The sequence below is a fragment of the Nesoenas mayeri genome, assembly GCF_963082525.1.
Source record: "Nesoenas mayeri genome assembly, chromosome: 11".
Lineage (NCBI taxonomy): Eukaryota > Metazoa > Chordata > Aves > Columbiformes > Columbidae > Nesoenas > Nesoenas mayeri.
Window position 1 is genome coordinate 2,587,418 of NC_137563.1, and position 19,488 is coordinate 2,606,905.

The 19,488-nt window shown below is 38.2% G+C and overlaps 1 protein-coding gene across 1 annotated transcript in view; it reads left to right on the top strand.

Annotated features, from left to right (window-relative positions):
- Positions 1-503: 503 nt before the first annotated feature.
- The window catches only part of FGF7 (fibroblast growth factor 7), a gene marked incomplete at both ends in the record, with an annotated part of 28,474 nt that continues 9,489 nt past the window's right edge, over positions 504-19,488 (top strand). Inside the window, one exon of the mRNA XM_080351133.1 lies at positions 504-789. Coding sequence (XP_080207259.1) covers positions 504-789 — 286 coding nt within the window. The remainder of the gene's footprint in view (positions 790-19,488) is intronic.

Here is a 19,488-nt window from a genome sequence, read left to right on the forward strand (position 1 = left end):
AGGCAGAACTATGTTTACAATCAGTTTAAATGTCTGTTTATGTAAAAGTTGTGAGAGATATCTATTGTATATACATATGCATATTTTTAAAAGTCAGTTTAGCATGTCGTACGTTTTTGTATAGTAATTTTCAGTAGCATAATGTATCCTTGCACATTTGTAACAATTGAGCATAAAGACTTACACATGCACCTTTTCTCACAGATCTTTTACTTTCAGTGCAAGCAGCAAATTCAAGTAGTACAGAAGGTCACGACAACAAAGGTTTTTATAACTTGTGTCTTTAAAGGATATTCTGACTGAAGAGATATTTAAGAAGCTCTTCTATTTCGCCATTAACTATTAAGGAATAACGATCAGAATTCTAGAAGAGGGAACAATCTCATTTAAATGAATCTGTAACTCGTAAAGACAGAAGGCAGGTCGGTGACCTAAGAGCAACAGCCTACTTGAGATTTAATTTTCATTATGTTGTTCATGAACACCCAGAACACTGCACTATAATGCACAAATGGATACTGACATGGATCCTGCCAATTTTGCTCTACAGATCATACTTTTACATTATCTTTCTAATGGGCACTATATCTTTAGCTTGCAATGACATGACTCCAGAGCAAATGGCTACAAATGTGAACTGTTCCAGCCCTGAGCGACATACCAGAAGCTATGATTATATGGAAGGGGGGGATGTAAGAGTGAGAAGACTTTTCTGTCGAACTCAGTGGTATATGAGGATTGATAAGCGAGGCAAAGTAAAGGGGACAAGAGAAGCAAACAACAACTACAGTAAGTAACATTTTCGCTTTTCCTATTTCTACGTTTTTAGAAATTTACACGCCGTTGTTTCGCATTCCTTGATTTATAGTAATTTCAAAAGAATTTTGTATAGCGTACTTTGTACAAGACAAGTTTTTCAATTAGTCCTACAGCAGGACATTTGTTATTGATTTTGAAATGCGTCATTTTAAATACTACATTGTAGATCTCCTAATGTATTAGTTACAGCTGGTAACTATTAGCAAACAGAGAGCCTATTTTAACAAGTGAATTAAGGTTGCAAGTATGAAAATGTATATACACAAATGCTGCTCATAAAATACTTATGAAACGTGAAACCACATTTATATAGTCCACAGACTACCTAAAAGTTTGGTGTGTTTGAGTTAACAATTAAAACATATGCAATACTAGAAAGTTCAATGGAAAGAATTATGTAAACTGTCTTGCAAAATCTTTTGGAGAGTTTGCCAAGCCAGGAACAAAATCTATTCTAGTTTCTGCAGTTCATTATTACAATGATCATGATGCTGAAAAAATATTCTCTCCCGTTTCTTCCAAAACCATGACTCATCTAGGGGGAATGGACACATAATATTTTGCAAATCTGTACCAAATACCATTTTTGAACTGGTAAAAGAATTGTTATACTAATCTGTACTTTTCACACAAATACCTATAATCTGCCATTTACACTTGAAGGCATCAATGTTACACTCACTACTTTTGTCACTTTGGTGTTCATGTTATTACAAATCTATTTTTATTTAGTGAAGTAGGACATCTGCTTGAAAAGACATTACTTTATTAAGATACAACAGGAAAATACCTAGGATGATATTGCAAAGCAAAGTTATAAGAAATAGGGGCCAGAGACATGGTGGTCTAGTGTTTATAGTCTACTGAAAGGACAAATATATTTCCAAGGATGCCATTAAAAGTAGGTTGTACATATTATTACACTTTTTATAACAGCAGCAGTGAAATAAATCAATAAATCAAACTTTAAGAACTTTTAGCATGATTCAGCTGATGCTGACTGCTCGTTTGGTGTACGAACAGCACTTTAGCATGCTAAGCACCTGGCCACCACTCTTCATCCTTTATTTCTTCCTGCCCACGTTGCGTGGTTAAAACTTCATGGACTAATGTCACTGCTGCTTTTAAAATTTGTTTCCATATGTCTCCTTTCTTCCTACACTATTACATAGTGAACAGCCATGTTCCTCTGAAAGACAACACATGGCCAGCGGCCAAGTAAATTATTTGGTCCGTATTCAAGAAGACTCCCAGTGAGTTTCAGGAGGACATGACTACAATAGACAACCATAGGGCAGTTGCAAACCGAAATGTTGCTCCCATAAAAATCACGGGGAAAAACTGTTACTGACTGTTCAAATAGTTTCTTCCAAGTTTTTGCAGCTAAGTAAATATTCACTGTACCCAATTTACAAACACTTTACAGATATTATGACAGCTTATAGAGCTGAAGAATTATATAAACTTGCTTTGTTTAGTTCCATGTTGCTTAAGTAAAAACTTTGTTAGTCATTTAGCATTATTTCCAATTCAAGTAAAGGTTCTCAAGTCTGTGCAGAATCCCATGCTGCTGAAGCACCCCACTTACACCCTGAAACATTCTGTGGTTAAACCATTGGAAAAGATCAGATCATCCTGTGCTAAAGGCAATCCATTTTCCTGTAGTTTTCTCAACACTTTATGACCGTTTAGTGATGGTAACTAGCTATTGCAAACTACAGAAAGGCAACTTTGAGTCATTAAGCCCTTATTTTTATATTGCAGTGAAAAAAAAGTTCTGATTTTTTTTTCTTTCTGGCAAATGCAACGAGAATCGGGAGAAAATCAATACTTGAGTGGTTTATCTGGTAACTGACGGGCACTATGATGAACCACCTCTGATAAATTGAGTTAAAGTATGTGAGAAGTCTCCCACCATCTTAAGTTTAAGTCTCTTGCTCTAATTTATCTATTCTATAATAGCAAATAATATCCAAACGCTTTTGCTGGACAAGTAGAATGGGGAAATAGAGACAATGAGGAAAATGTGAACACTGATAACTTGGATTTTTCAAGTAACTTAAAAATATCAGTATCGTGAAAAACAACTTTGTCACACTCTCTATTCAACTGAGTATGTAAGAAGCCTTTTTGATGATGTGGTTAGGGCTCTATACTAAAACACCCATAAAGCAAATAATATTATATGAGGGGAAAGAAAACAAACACATGGAAAAAAAAAAAACCCACCTGGACTAATACACTTTCCCTAAGCAACAACTTTGACATAAAAGAGACTAAACAGGCTATTTTTATCCAGGGTCTCTGAAAAGCATCATTTAAAAAATACTGCCCATTACTAAGATGTGTTACTGTAATAGTCAAATATCCTTGCTCTGTGATTTGCAGTTCTGAAAGCTCGTAAAAGGTAAATCAGAGCTGTTTCTCAGAACAGAATGTCAGAACCGTTGCTGTCAAATTTTGTATCAATAGATACAAAAAGCGTCGCTTTGAGAAATATCTTCATATTTTATCCTAATTTTCCACTTACATAAAGGAATTGTTTTCCCTTTTGAATTGCTAAAATGAAAACAAGACAAAACTTCATGTTTTTAACTACTATAATTTGGCTTCATAAAAGAAGCTGCATTGACAGTTTTGCAGACAGAGTCAACTACTTGTTTTCAGTCCGTGAATCGTGAACCATGAATTATGTGGAAAATGATCTTCACATTGAGAAACGTCTATAGAATAACATCATCATAACTTTGGCAAATGCCAAAATTCAGAGAGCTTCTCTTGGGACTCTAAATGTAAGAATGCCAAGATGGGGAGGAATTAGGGTCTTTGTATTTCAAGCTTCTCTAGTAAGTTACAGAATAAAAAAATACATATACACCCCATGAAAGTAAGAGCAAAAAATAATGAAAGTGTTTAAGTTTCCTAAGATCTTAATTCAAAAGGCACTGTGTTAAATGTGTGCGGATTGCAATTCCATGGCAAAATTAAATACTGAACCAAATCCTCACCAATTGTAATTAACCTGTATTTATCATACACTTGTTTCAAAAAACATTAGAAGTTAACTGCTTAGTCCAAGAAATGCGTGTGTACTGTTTCAGTGAAAGCAAACTGTTGAATCCTGTTTACAACAGGGATGACCTTGTTAGGTACCCACAGGACATTATTCCGTGCACATTTCCGAAAGCAGTAGAGCCTTCTGGTGGACACAAGGGTGATAACACAAGGGTAAACTAAGCAAATAAGAGGCCAGTGCTCAGCACCGGGCAGGGGAAACCCCTTTGCACCTGCCAGCTTTGCTTGCATTCGGAAAACAAAAATGCAGAGTGAAAACTGAGAGTCACGTACTGAAAAACTAAAGGAAGAGTGAAGAAGTAGCCAAGAGATGAGGTCACCCAGAAAAATCTGTCATTAGTCATAATGATCTCTCTTTGACAATCACTTATTCTACCTTGTGCAAGCCTATACTACAGGAATTGTATTTAAAAAAAATAAATGCTATTTCTTGCTCATGTAAAATAAGTGGACACACAAACCAGCCTTTTTGAATTCATGATTGGAAAAGTGAGAGAAACTAAACAAACTTTGGAGATGTTATGGTAATTTGTTAACTCTATCTTTGATAGAAAATAAATCTCTCCTTATTACTGCTTACTCCTTTCATTTCAGTTTGTGTTTATGATTTTTGCCAGATTTTATTGGATTTTGTACAGAATAAAAAAACAAAAGCAGCAGAAATGCGAGTTTATTTTGACTCTCTCCAAGAGGATTTACAACTAGGACTGGATGATGCTTTAGGACTTTCCACGCTCTGTTGCCTTTGGAATCTCATTTTAAAGACTTCAAAGGGTCTCTGAGTTACCAGCAAAGCCTTCCCGGAACCTGAATCCTAAGATGTCTGATCCTGTCATATTCCATGTGTGCTCTAAACCCAGAAAGTGCCTATTTCCTCCTCTTTTTTTTTTTCAGTAGATAAAGGCAACCAAAAAAAGCAAAACAAAACAATATATGTGTATAAATATATATATAGTCGAGTGAGATCTTGGCACAAAACAGCTGAAATCCTGATTAAAATTTTCAACTCAGAAAACTACTTCTATTTTGATCAAGATCCAACAAGTCATAGTTTTCAGCAATATTAAATGAACTCCGCCTCAGTTTTGTTCAAACCTAAACCCTGACTGATGACAAAATACACTTCATATGCATTAGTGGTTAGATACTTAAACTTGCTTAGAAATCAAAAGTATATTTCCAATGGCATTTTGTATGTGCTTGTCAGGGTAAAATAAATGTTGGAATATGTATGCTGTGCCACTATATAAAATTTATTAAATACATATTACATAGAGGACCAAAAAGATTCACTATCTGAAAATCAGATCTTTCAAGGCAGGTATTGGTGCAGCAGAATCAGTTAGGGGTTATGTGTGTTCTAACCAAACACACAGTCTGACTTTGCAACTGCATTCTTGATTTTTGAAGAGGTCATTGGTTCAACCAATACATTGGTGTCAGGAGAAAACAAACCTTCACTAACATGAAAGTGCTTTTGCTTCACATTCATACTTTGCTAATCTTTTCAATTATAACAGCGATTTCATTGAAATGGCAATATATGTGTATCCTCTCAAAACCTGGCCTTCGGTGCCAAGAATAACGTGGCACTACAGCGATTAATCAGATCTAAATATAACTGATTTCCCTGCTCCCTCTCTAGCTTTGTCTAGCACTGGTGATAGATACTAGCCCTCAAGTTTCAACCAGCAGAAGAGACTCTATGCCTATACCTTAGCCTATACCTTATAACAAATCCCAGATCTCACCATCAAATGCTGAAGAAGATGGGTTTAAGCAGAGATGCAGATTACCAAAGTAGATGAGTTGTGCCTGTCTTACAGCTCCTACTGACTCTTTTGACCCCTGCTTTGAGGGAAGTGAGGAGAAGGAAGGAAGGAGTAAAGTCTTGAACCATTGCAGCAAGATTCTGCAGATCTCACATATCAATGTCCAGATCAGTGCTCAACTGACAAAGATGACAGGGATGCCACAAAACTATTAAAACCGTTCATTTGTGAATTTACCTCCAGAATCTTCATCACCTTGTCTATTCTGTGGTATTTACCAGCACTTACCACGTATTTTTTCACTATGTATGAGGTCAGACCAGTGGCAGTTTATGCTCGCTTTCTTCTGAGTCTGAACACAAAGTGATTGCATAAGCTTTGTGAGGGGAGAATCAAACCTGAGGGCTTGGGCTTCACCAGCTGCTCTAAACCACCAGGGCTGTGTCTGCCTGCATGTGCTCCAAAACTGGGTAAGAGCCACAGCCAGCCTGAGGACTGAAAAACATTTAAGCTGAATCTATACACATTGTGCTTAAACGGATTCATTTTTAATTCAACTGTGAGTTAGCAGTTTTCTGAATCTCTCAATATTGAGATTTATCACAAATGAGAAAGGTTACGTTTTCATGCAACTGTCAATCAAGTTTAGCACTTGACTGCAGAAGCAGTTGCAGGATACATTTAAAAAGACAAATTTCACCCCTTCTCCCCCACAGCTTCCCCCCCGCATTGTTTACAATTTCTGAATATACAAAAGAAAAATCTGTATTGTATCATTATTGCTCCATCCTGAAGAAAATGTGCTGAAGTGGCCCTGACCTGAGACGCAAGAGACTTGAGGCTAATCCAAACTTTTAAGCAATTTGCTTACAGACTTTGGGAAAATTCTTCCAAGTCCCTGTGCCTCTATGAGATACAATTATTCACCTTAACGTAAAGAGCTTTAAAAATTATTAGTGAAAAAATTTCCAAACCCACAAAAGAATTGTGTGTTATATATTATGTGTTGTATGTTATAGATATTACATATTTTTACTATGGAATATTAATTGACTAATGGAATATTAACTAAAATAACTGAAGACAGTAGCTAGACAGAAAAACACAGAGCTCAGATGAATGTTAAGGAAGCAATTTTCCATACAGGTAAATAGAATTTGGTAGAAAATTTAACTCCTTATACAGCCAATCTTGCAAAACAAAACCAAAATCCAGATCCCTCCTTTCGCTGCTTCCAGCCTTCTGTATTGTTTGAGTAGCTAAAAGTCATTTGTCATATTTCTACGATCCTGGAATACAGAACAGCTGGGTTTTCCCGCCAGCTTAAGATGACCAAGGCAGCCTAAAGCACATAATTATACTGTTCCACACTACAAGACGTATCAACTAGCAGTATATTTTGGAACATTTTCCTCATCAAAACAGAATAAGTTTAGGCAAATGAAGGCTGTTACTCTTCTTGGGTGGCACACAGCTTTCATTGCATAATTGACTGTCTATGACTATATTTGGCAACTGTATTTCAATTGTTTCTTTTGACCTTCAACTTCATTTTTAATTTTTAGTTCTGGATCTGAGCTGATGGAAAGGTCAAGTCGCCTTCTGCTGTATGTAATTTATAAATATTATTAAAAAAAAATTAACAGGGAAGATTCTTATGGCAGTTACATAATCGAGGTTAACAATCAGAGCACTGAATTGTCAGACTTTAAAACTTTCAGAACACATGACATCATTTACACAAATGGAAAAAATTCTGTGTAACAATAGGTGCTGAAAAGTTGGAAGTGGATATTCACAGATGGGGCCCACAACTTCAGGAAAACACACAACAAGCTATAAAAATACCAATGCAATCAATAGAGTCTCTTGACTGTGACTTAGCTTCTGAAATAAAGAACAAAATAAGGATTGAATTCTAATAGAATTTTGTACAGCATTCGCACACCGCCTGCGATATGAACCTGCACAATTTACCAACAGAAGACTACAGTATTCTTAACAGGCTGAATCAGATGATCAGACAGGCAAATCCCAGTTAACATCAGCAAAGCTATGTCAATTTATTCCAACTGAGTATTTGCTCTTTTAAATATATAGTGGGAATCTGACAATTCAAAACCAGGATGAAATTATTAAAAGGTCTAGATATTCTGAAAAAACCCTGACATTTTCCTTCGGTACACAATCTTTCAAAATTAAGCACAGTCAAAACATCAATAGATCAATGCAAAACTACAAACAAAACCCACAGAAAACATGACCACGTCATAGCATTTATAACCACAATAAATTCAACAGGGAGTAATAAATACCACTCGTCTCCATCACATCAATCAAAACACTTTTTGAATACTCCTGTTACTGGTGGGGGTGTTTTTGAAAGGAGTTTCCCAGCGCTAGTACATCAACTTTTAACAGCATACATGCCTCACCTTACTTCCATTTTTGGTAAGCTGGCTTACTTTCTTTTAAACGTGTTAGTAGACACTGGGAGGTGCTATAGACTATAAAAAGAGGCTGATCAGACTTGTCCTTGGCCATTTTGATGCCTTCAGATGTTGATATTTGTCTAACTGAAAGGTCATGTATTTCAAAACAGAGACAAGTCCATCTGCCAACAAAAAGCATATTTTTCATTAATAACCTGTCCTAATTTCATAAGTTTTTATTATGACATTTAAATGTCAAGTGGGATTTGATATTTTCATCAGAAGTAACTGTTTACAGAACAAAATGTAAATAGAGAACTTGATGATTGTTAAAGGCAGAAGTTATTCTAGATGAACATGTATACTATCTAGAGCTGAAGATACTAGGGGAAAAAATAATCACAATCAAAACAGATTTTGAAAAGGTTGCACATGAATGTGTGCTGAAGCCCCAGAGCTGCTCAGGTGAACTGGTGCCATAGTTCCGTGGGCTGTTTGTATGCACAGCTGAAAGCAATTTAGTGGCGAAAGTGAAGTTTTAGATGCTTGCCAGGTGTGTAGAAACACTCACCACAACAGCTTTCTAATTTCGTTCATAACACATGCACAACATTGCATTATGATGATAGATTTGCCCTTTTTAGGGGTCTAGGTGAACTGTAAGAGTGGCAATGCTCAGGCTCTCCAGGTAGCCACTACGCAGATGGATTTCGGAGAAAACATGGATGTACCTAAGTCAAGGGAAGACGGCAACACAGAACGGGGAACAGATTGATTCCATCCAGCGCTCGCGTAGCTTTTGCAGCAAGCACTTTGTGAAAATGAGTTGTACTCCCTGACAGAAACTCTGAGCTAAAATAGAAAGGATAACTGAATCCCAGAGAGTGCAGCCAGTACTAGTACAATCGGAAAGTGTAACTTTCGCCAGCAAAAGCAACTTCAATTCCACCACGCTAACTTATTTCCTTTGGAATAGCCTGTACAGCTGAGGGACTACTTGTAATGTGCAAAATGATACAAAGAAATCCAAGCAGTCTTGAGTATTCATTGGTGGGATTTTCATGAGGATTTAGGGCACCAGCTATGTAAACCTAGCATGTAAGGATTCAAATAACGAGACTTGCTTGTTATGGCCACCTTGCAACAAGAGACAGATTCACACTGTGGGAAAGACCAGTACAAGACCTTCCCCAGCAGCAATCCCTTCTGTCTGCTTACATGGGGAAAATGCACCTGAGAAGCCCTGAAGTCATCACAGCCACTTCACTTTCCAATACTACAGTAAAAATTTGAAATACTGCCTTTACAAAAGGAAAGGGACAAATACCTGTTCTCAAAGTGGGATTCATTCCAATTAAATTCCCCACCCAGTATCATGCTTTGGATTACTTTAGCACCATTTTTACTAATACCATGCCATACCATAGTACAAAAAGAAATCTCTGCCACGTACTAAGCACACACGTGAACTGCAGGCATGACAAGTTCTCAAACAGTACTCTACCTACAAATGTTGTTACTCACCAGAAACTCAATTGGATACAACTTCAAGAGGCTATTTTCAAACTTACTGGTGAGAAAAAGCCCTTATTCCAATTAAAGTAAGCTCAGTTCCTCTAACTGAACCTTTTACATTTTTTACTGAGGATGGAGATCCTGGTCAATATTTCCAACAAAGACTGAAAATAAAAAACAAATTAAAAGGTACATAATTTCCAGGGCAAGCAAGTTCTTCTTTCGAGCACTCTAAAGCACTGTATAAAAGTCAGGAAAAAAAAATGAACTTTCTTATACCTTATGTCCAAATTATTATTCCAAAAACACCATTCATCCACACAGGAAACAAATACTATCACCTACCTTAGCAGGCAAGAAACAACATGAGAAATGTGGAAAAAAAGGAGCAGGAAACACAGGGAGAGCTTCTTCCCTGCAAGGGACTGCTGGCCAGCTCCAAGGGGCTGGCTGGGCCTGGCTTCCTCCCTCTTATTAATGTCATCAGCCACACAGGTGTTTTGAGTCTCCTGCTCTCTTCTCCATCCTGCCACCCCCCACTACCAGCATGATGCTTCAGGGTGCTAAGCATTCTCTCTGAGCACCTGTTTCAGCAGTACAAAAGGCAGTTTTCTTATTAAGGCTGTAAAAGACAGTCTGGCTCGTTTTCCTAGCTTACTAACAGTGGAACAGCCATACATTTGGGTGAATTGGTATTGGAGTTTGGAGTTGATATTTATTAGTTCAAAGGAAGCCAAATGTTACGTGAATTTTGAGAGGAGCCTTAGGAGAGTCTGCTCGAACTACAAAGTTAAATGGCAGGAGTCCGAGGCCACTTGTACTTCTCCCTTTAAATGCCATTAATAAAACCATTCTTTTCAATTATTATACACCAATTTCAATCAGAACGTTCAAATTAGTACACTAATGCTCAGGCTACTTGATTATAAATACCGAAATAAAAATACTTAATATACCTTCATTTCTGACTGAATCTCTCTGTGACTTGGGAAGTCCAGTCTGCATTACTGAACGTAACTGTCATGCAACAAAATTAAAGAAGAAAAAGGATTTCCACATCTTTCTAGGAAACTGTTACAACATCCTTCAAGGAAATCATGCTCTGTTAATTTTTTTAGCTAAGTAATCTAGTGTTTTGAATTTGAATTCATCTATTTCAAATCATACTGTTCCAGGAGACATTCTGAATGATTTCATGGGAATTTCTGAAATGGCATTTTCATCCATAAGGAACACTGGAAACAAGCCCTGTCTATACCAAAACCATAAAATTAGCATTAGACTAAACTAGACCAAAGGCAGAATTCATCAGGTGATTAATAACATATAGGGCATAAATCCCATAATTTAGTAAAGTAGCCTAGCTCTGATCTGGCCAGATTATGTAAGAGAATGTGATGATTTCCAATGGCTATATCACTTAAGCAGAAAACGATCTAGTGATAGAAGATATATTTGTCATAATTATTGTGAGAAATTATTCAGAAGTGTTTAACATTTGGAATGTAATAAATACATACCTTTTCCAAAATAAGATTGAATACTAATCGCACGTTTTCTTCTTATAGAACAAAATATTTCAAAAACATGAGTAGGTATTCTGTACATTGTCCTTTTCAGATAGGATCCATACACATCCCAGAGACAATTTTCTAAAAGTGCTCACAGGTACCGAAGGGATATTTGAAGTTACATTTCAAAAAGCAATACTTAAACCCAAACCCCATAGCATATATAAGGTACTCACATTTCTAAATCACTTCAGATGATATTTTTAAAAATGTCTAAATAGCCACTGTTATGCAACTATGTGAGACAAACCCATGCTTCCTGACTGTCGGCTCATCACTAGCAAGTGATCATCTTATGTCCACGACATACACAATTTTGTTTTTCCTGGTAGGCTTAAATTAAAATGTATGACTGCCATTACCAAAAGCTTTTTCCCCTCTCTTCCTCTTCACATTAGATGTTCACTTTTCCTGTCTGTGATACCATTTTGTTTGGGGTATACTTATCCATATATGAGAATATTTCACAGAATCCCAGAATGTCAGGGGTTGGAAGGGACCTGGAAAGCTCATCCAGTGCAATCCCCCCATGGAGCAGGAACACCCAGATGAGGTTACACAGGAAGGTGTCCAGGCGGGTTGGAATGTCTGCAGAGAAGGAGACTCCACAACCCCCCTGGGCAGCCTGGGCCAGGCTCTGACACCCTCACCAGGAAGAAGTTTCTTCCCAAATTTAAGTGGAACCTCCTGTGTTCCAGTTTGAACCCATTACCCCTTGTCCTACCATTGGTTGTCACCAAGAAGAGCCTGGCTCCATCCTCCTGACACTCACCCTTTAGATATCTGCAAACAGTAATGAGGTCACCCCTCAGTGTCCTCTTGTCCAGCTCCAGAGCCCCAGCTCCCTCAGCCTTTCCTCACATGGGAGATGCTCCACTCCCTTCAGCATCTTTGTTGCCCTGCGCTGGACTCTCTCCAGCAGTTCCCTGTCCTGCTGGAACTGAGGGGCCACAACTGGACACAAGATTCCAGGTGTGGTCTCCCCAGGGCAGAGCAGAGGGGCAGGAGAACCTCTCTGACCTACTGACCACCTCCTTCTAACCCACCCCAGGTACCATTGGCTTCCTGGCCACAAGGGCCCAGTGCTGGCTCATGGCCATCCTGCTGTCCCCAGGACCCCCAGGTCCCTTTCCCCTACGCTGCTCTCTAATAGGTCATTCCCCAACTTATACTGGAACCTGGGGTTGTTCCTGCCCAGATTCAAGACTCTACACTTGCCCTTGTTCTATTTCATTAAATTTTTCCCTGCCCAACTCTCCAGCCTGTCCAGGTCTCTGATGGCAGCACAGCTTCCAGTGTCACCACTGCTCCCAGCTTGGTGTCATCAGCAAACTTGCTGACAGTCACTCTATTCCCTCGTCCAAATCATTGATGAATATATTGAATAATACAGGCCCCAGCACTGCCCCCTGAGGCACTGCACTAGATCCAGGCCTCCAACTGGACTCTGCCCCATTGACCACGACTTCTTCCCTTCAGCCAGTTCGCAGTCCACCTCACTACTCGATCATCCAGACCACACTCCCTCAGTTTAGCTGTGAGGATGCTGTTGTGTCAATGCCTCACTCAAGTCAAGGTAGACCACATCCACCGCTCTGCCATCATCTATCCATCTTGTTACGTCCTCATAAAAGTCAATGAGGTTGGTCAAGCACGACTTCCCCTTGGTGAAGCCATGTTGCCTGCACCTAATGACCCTCTCATCCCTTATGTGCCTTGAGATGGCACCAAGGAGAAGTCATTCCATCAGTTTCCCAGGGATGGAGGTGAGGCTGACTGGTCTGTAGTTACCTGGATCCTCCTTCTTGCCCTTTTTGGAGACTGGAGTGACATTTGCTTTCCTCCAGTCCTCAGGCACCTCTCCCGTTTCCCAAGACTTGGCAAAGACGATGGAGAGTGGTCTAGCAATGATGTCAGCCAGCTCCCTCATCACCCGCGGGTGCATCCCATCCGGACCCATGGATTTATGGATGCCCAGATTGCCTAAGTGCTCCCTAACGCAGTCCTCATCAAGCCAGGCAAACTCCTCCATTGTCCTGCCTTCCTCTGGGGCCTCAGCGGTTCGGGGCTCCCCAGGACAGCCTCGGGCAGAGTAGACAGAGACAAAGAAGGCATTCAGTAACTCTGTCTTCTCTGTATCTTCTGTCACCAGGGCACCCACCTCGTTTATCAGTGGGCCTACATTGCCTCTGCTGTTAGTTTTATCTGCCACATTTTGGAAAAAGCTCTTCCTGTTGTCCTTGACCCCTCTCGCCAGGTTTAATTCTAAGGAGGCCTTAGCTTTCCTAGTTGCCTCCCTACACCCTCTGACAACAGCCTTATGTTCTCCCCAAGTGGCCAGCCCCTCCTTCCATGATCTATAAACTCTCCTCTTCCACTTGAGCATACCCAGCAGTTCCCTTTTCATACAGGTAAAAAGTATTTCCTTCTCTGTGTGCATGGTATTTGATTCACATTCTCAACAACACAGAGATGTAACCAACATGAGAATGTAATCATTGAAAGTACAGCATTAGCTCTCTTTTCAACATACAGTCAAAATATGGCTGTTCTATTCATATTGACTTACTGATGAACTATAGAGAACCACCATTAATAGCCTCAGTAGTTGCTGTTGAAAGGAAAAAATATTGCACAGCTGTGGAGGAGTTAAGTTACTGACTAGTGGAAAAGCTATCTAACCCCGTGATTCATTAGGAAAAGTTTGCTCAAGAGTTGAGAGACCCATATTAGGAAAGAGACAAATATATGCTGTTTGTACAAGCCTGGCTCTACTGAAACCCCTAAGAGTTTTGTCACTGCTGCTTATCAATGGCTTAAGGAGTTAATTTTAGAAGGTGCCAAATAATAACTATTGCTCCTGCAAATCCATGTGCTTTTACTTTAAGATATAGTTTCATAACATTGGTAATACAGACTGGCATAAAGAAAAATGAAATTCCTGGTCCACCATTCATCTTTTCCTGACTTTCAAGTCAGAATGATTTATCTGTATCTTAACAACATCTCTCTTGGACTAATGTTGTTATCTCTATTTATTCTACTCAAGATACGGGCTTAAGAGTACAATACACCAGAATATGCCCAATTTAGGATATTCAACTTGAAAAATAATTAGCTATCACTTTTCAAATCTACGTGCAATTTTATATTTCTGTATGAAAGATATAAATGGAACTTTATTCTAATTTTTTTGAGCTATATTAAAATCACAGATCCACATTTCTATACTGACTAAAAACTGAATGCATTATTTATACTGAATATATATTTAATAGTAAAAATAGAAACTTTTTTTGTAATTATTTTTTCTACTGTGTAGTATTTGCATTCACATATTAATCAGGAATACGTTATAGCCATGGAGGAATTGAGGTGGCACAAAAAGACCAAGTCAAGAACAGCAGAAGCACTTTGTTTCATTTTTGTGGTAAAAAACCAATTGTCTCCTCAGTCAGCTTTAGTACTTTTTCTGCAGCTCCTTGTTGCAATACAGCTGAAGTCACAAATATTTTATGCAAAGGAAAAAAAAGGTTTCTTCACCGCTCTAAGTGCTTAGAATAGTCCTAATTGTTCCAGTCAGAGAAAAAAAAAAGCATAGCAAATTCTTTACCAAGAACAGGTTTTTTGTATCTATTTTAGGACACACCACTACGGGAACAGCCAAGCTCTGTGCTCCTCTAACTTCGTGGTCTTCAAGGCAGTGCTAAAATTTCCTGTGGAGTCTAATGTAACACAGTAAACTTTTACTTTTGTGTTACAAACTCTAGGAGAGAACAGTATCATCAGAAGCAGAAAGGATCATAAATGCAATGCAGAATCAAAAAAGGCCTGCACCTGAGTCTACTAATCACAAAATTATACAAACTTAATGTAAATATTCCACAAAATAAAAATGTAAGAGCTTCAAACCCTTTACTTGCACATATACCTTCTGCTACCCAGCCCATAGTCTCAGCTTAAAAACCCACTAACCTTCATCTAAACTCTCTAGCTCTCTGAACCTATGGAAGAAATCTCTACCATGTTATTCTGCTTCCTCTCAGAGAACATTTTACCCTTCCCCGCTTGAACAAGGTGCTGTTTAAGCCCATTAGCTGAAATGCAGGTTTTCAAATATCTACAAATCATAGCCCAGCACTTTTCCAGATTTTAAAGGGGTCCGTATATTCTGCTACAGATTGCTTAGGTATTACTTCTATGGAGCTCATCGAAACTTCATGACACCAAGACACATAAAAGCAAAATAAGAATTATGTAAATCGTAGCAGAGAAATTGAAAAGTGAAGCATTCCCAAAAGCCCATCTGAAACTGTTATCAAATGCTTGAGTGGTATGAAATCTTCCTTTTGTCTCAAGATAAAGAGAAAACAATGTCTTGATGCTTATGCCAGTGCACTGTGCTGCCGTCTATCAAACAGGTTGCTCAGTTATTGTCAGAGATGGAAATTTGGAATATAACAATGCGGCTGCCAGGATGGATCTGAATTTAAGATATTAAGTCCTTTAACAGCCTGGTCACAGATAACTTTATCATAAACTGTAACAATAGAGTAATACATTAGTACCTGTGTGCTCTGAGAGCCAGTTTCTCTTTTTAAGAGACTTGATCTTCTAAAGGACTAAGGGCTAGGTTTTTAAGAATGTTTCAGTAACTAAAGGTGGAGTTAAGCAGCATTAGATACAAATGAAAATCCTCCCTTTAAAATAGCCTGTAAGTAGGGTAATTGGTGATAATGCAAAGGAAGAGTGGATAACAACCCAAGGCAGCTTTCTTTTCCCTTTATATGCCCCTTTTATGTAAGTTCACCTGATGTAAACAATGATAATTGAAAGAAACATAACTGCACTGATTCCCACACAGGGCTATAGAAACTAGAACAAAAACAGTGAGAAACTGGGTTGTGTACAAATGGATAACACATAATAAAGTGTGTTAAAGTTAATGAAAAAGTTTAAAGAAACTCTTCATATAATTTGGTTAATGCTATGCTCTGTTAACTGTACAGTTTCCCTAAAGTCAGGCTTTCATCAGACAAAGTTTTTACACTGGTAAAAATACTGTGTAACTAAAAGTAAATTAATGACATTAGCCAAAATTAAGACAAGAAATTATTAAGCTTTTTGGGAAAAAAAAATATATATATTTTTGGATAACTGACACACATTTTGATCCCTGTACTGAGGAAGACAGGAAAGACATCAAAAAAATGCTTGTTTATTTCTCAGAATTGGATTAAATGATTAGATTGGGTTTTATTTTGAGGATTTTTACATTTTCTTCTATGAGTTTATATTTCAGTGTTTGGTCTAAGATAGATTCTGAAAGTTCAACTAAATCTAAATTATTTGTCGGCAGCAAACCAGAACAATTCGAGAGACCATATCATATAAATCCATGTCCAGTAGTGTTTTGAAGGCAGAAAGAGTGAGGCAGATGGTTTCTATCAGTTGCCACTCTGTGGTGCAGCAAAGGGTTAGTATGATTTTCTTAGCAGCTTCTTGCATTTTGTACCTTGAAAGGAATGACGTACTGCCTGCTTGTGTTCTTGTAGACGCTCTAATTGATATATTCAGAGGTCTGGCTTCAGCTGTTCCTGCACCAAGTAGCAGATCTGATTTGGAAATCAAACTGAAATGTATTTAGTCGGGTAGTGCTTGCCCTACACTTTCATAACATCTGGGAACATTTTCAGTATTAAAAATGCATTTTACTTTACATTTAAACTGATAATACAGTTTTCAGCACGGAGAATGCAATTATGATCATTCTGTGTGCATTTAATAATAGCTTTTAGTAATGATTGTCAACAACGCATAATGCTAAATGATCCTGAAAGAAAAGGAAGGCAGCTCTTAGATTCGGTTTGTCCCCAGAAAACAGCTCTGCTATTCCTTCTGTCAAGCCTGTCTCAGGGACCAGAGAAGCCAGCACAGGAATGGCTGGAAACAGTACAATCTGCAGAGCAAAAGAGCTGGGATACTTCATATAAAAAAGAACAGGTTATGTCTTAGACGTATTTTTGCCCCGTTTAACAAAGTCAGTCCAGCACACAGTGTCATGTTCTATTTAGGACATCTTTGCAACTGCCTGTAGCCAGATTACACAGGTGATAAACCATAACAGCACATGAAATGCACTTGAATTGAAGTTCTTCAGAACACAATTCAGATAAAGAATCATCCTGTTTCCTCTAGACAGAAAAGGTATGTGAATATGCACTCCTGTCTTCCTTAGAAAAACAGAGGAAAAAGTCTTCCAATAGAAATGATATGACTATTTTATATCAACTATGATCACTAATTATACCCAGGAAAGCGGGAAGGAAATTTAATCAGTGATGATGTTGGGGCAAGACACCAAAACACTAGCTCTTTACTAGATGAAAACACAAAATAGCATAGTAACAAATATCAAAGAACAAATTAATATATTTAAACACTCTTACATCAGTGAAGAATTTGGAGAGAGAGGAGGCTCTAGTCCTATCTGGAATTTTCCAAGTTTCAGACAATCAGAATAGCGGTAGGCACTGAAACTCTAAATTTGGAAAGTTTTGCACCACTAAATGGATGTGGCTCATTTTGCTGTGAAAAAATTAATTAGCAGCATTTTGCATTTACATTTGCTATTTTGCAGTTAGACTCTAAAAGTCTGCAAAGCTTGAAAAGAAGATTTGTTCTAGTGAAATTGGCACCGAATATTTAAATACTAAAAACATTCTTCATCTGAGCTCCAGGGAAAGTAATTTTTGTTCAAATTTAGCTCTAAATTATTAAATCATTAGTTTTCTTACTGCTTGGTGATTTTCTTACTTGCTTCTTAGTGCTACAATTATATTTTGTGAACAGTCACTCCACCCTTTTTAATATCAGCACATTATTAACGCTGTACTTTTTCAGATCAAGGATTAAGACATTATTAATTCTAAAAAATAATATTCTTTTTCATTATAACCATATGTTTGGCTCCAAGGCAATTTTTACTGGAGGAAAATAGTTTCCTGCAAAAATGAAAAATTACTACATGCTGTATGAAGGGCTGATCAAGAAAATGTACCCATATGAAATGCACAGTGGAGATCAGCAAAGTGAGGCATTTTAATAAGTTTAAAGAGAAATTCATAAGTGGCTGCCTGGGGCAGTGTGTTATTCAGGTGTTATTGAATACTGCTGTTCACAACTTAGACATCTAAATTCAAAAGTTTCATAATTTTAGAACCTAATTCAGTGAAAAATGTTACACCTTTTTGGTTTTGAATATCAAATCAAGAGAAATATTGGAAAGACAGTGATCCAAAGTGCTAACGTTCCAGAGATATAAACAGAAGGAAAGAAAATTTAGAGCCAGAATATCCTAGACCAATTCTTATCACACTACCATTTTCAATGAAGAATGAAGCATTTGATTTACAAACTATCCAACTCACCAACATTAGCAGAGAATTAATACAAAACTAAGGCCAAACCAGGTTGTACAATAAGGAAAAATACTCAAAAATTCTAAGCTATTTGTCTTCAGCAATAATTCACTGCAACATGGTGACTGAAATCCTCACTACAGTAACTAGTGAGGGTAAGCTTTACTGAGTCTTGTAAACTGATGAGCTCTGCTTTATATTTATTCACTTTGAAAAGGTAACTAGAAAGGGTATTACGGCTTTTAGCATTTCCCACTGCAGATTAAATGTGGTAAATGACACCAAGCTGGGAGGAGTGGCTGGCACTGGAAGCTGTGCTGCCATCAGAGACCTGGACAGGCTGGAGAGCTGGGCAGGGAAAAACTTAATGAAATATAACAAGGGCAAGTGTAGAGTCTTGGATCTGAGTAGGAACAACCCCAGGTTCCAGTATAAGTTGGGGAATTAGAGAGCAGTGTAGTTGAAAGGGACCTGGGGGTCCTGGGGACAGCAGGGTGACCATGAGGGGTGACCTCATTCATGTTTACAAATATATAAATGGTGAGTGTCAGGAGGATGGAGCCAGGCTCTTCTTGGTGACAACCAGTGATAGGACAAGGGGTAATGGGTTCAAACTGGAACACAGGAAGTTCCACTTAAATTAGAGAAGAAACTTCTTCCCGGTGAGGGTGGCAGAGCCTGGCCCAGGCTGCCCAGGGGGGTTGTGGAGTCTCCTTCTCTGCAGACATTCCAACCCGCCTGGACACCTTCCTGTGTAACCTCATCTGGGTGTTCCTGCTCCATGGGGGGATTGCACTGGATGAGCTTTCCAGGTCCCTTCCAACCCCTGACATTCTGGGATTCTGTGATTTGTAAGTAAAAAGAAAGCTGTATTTCCTAAACA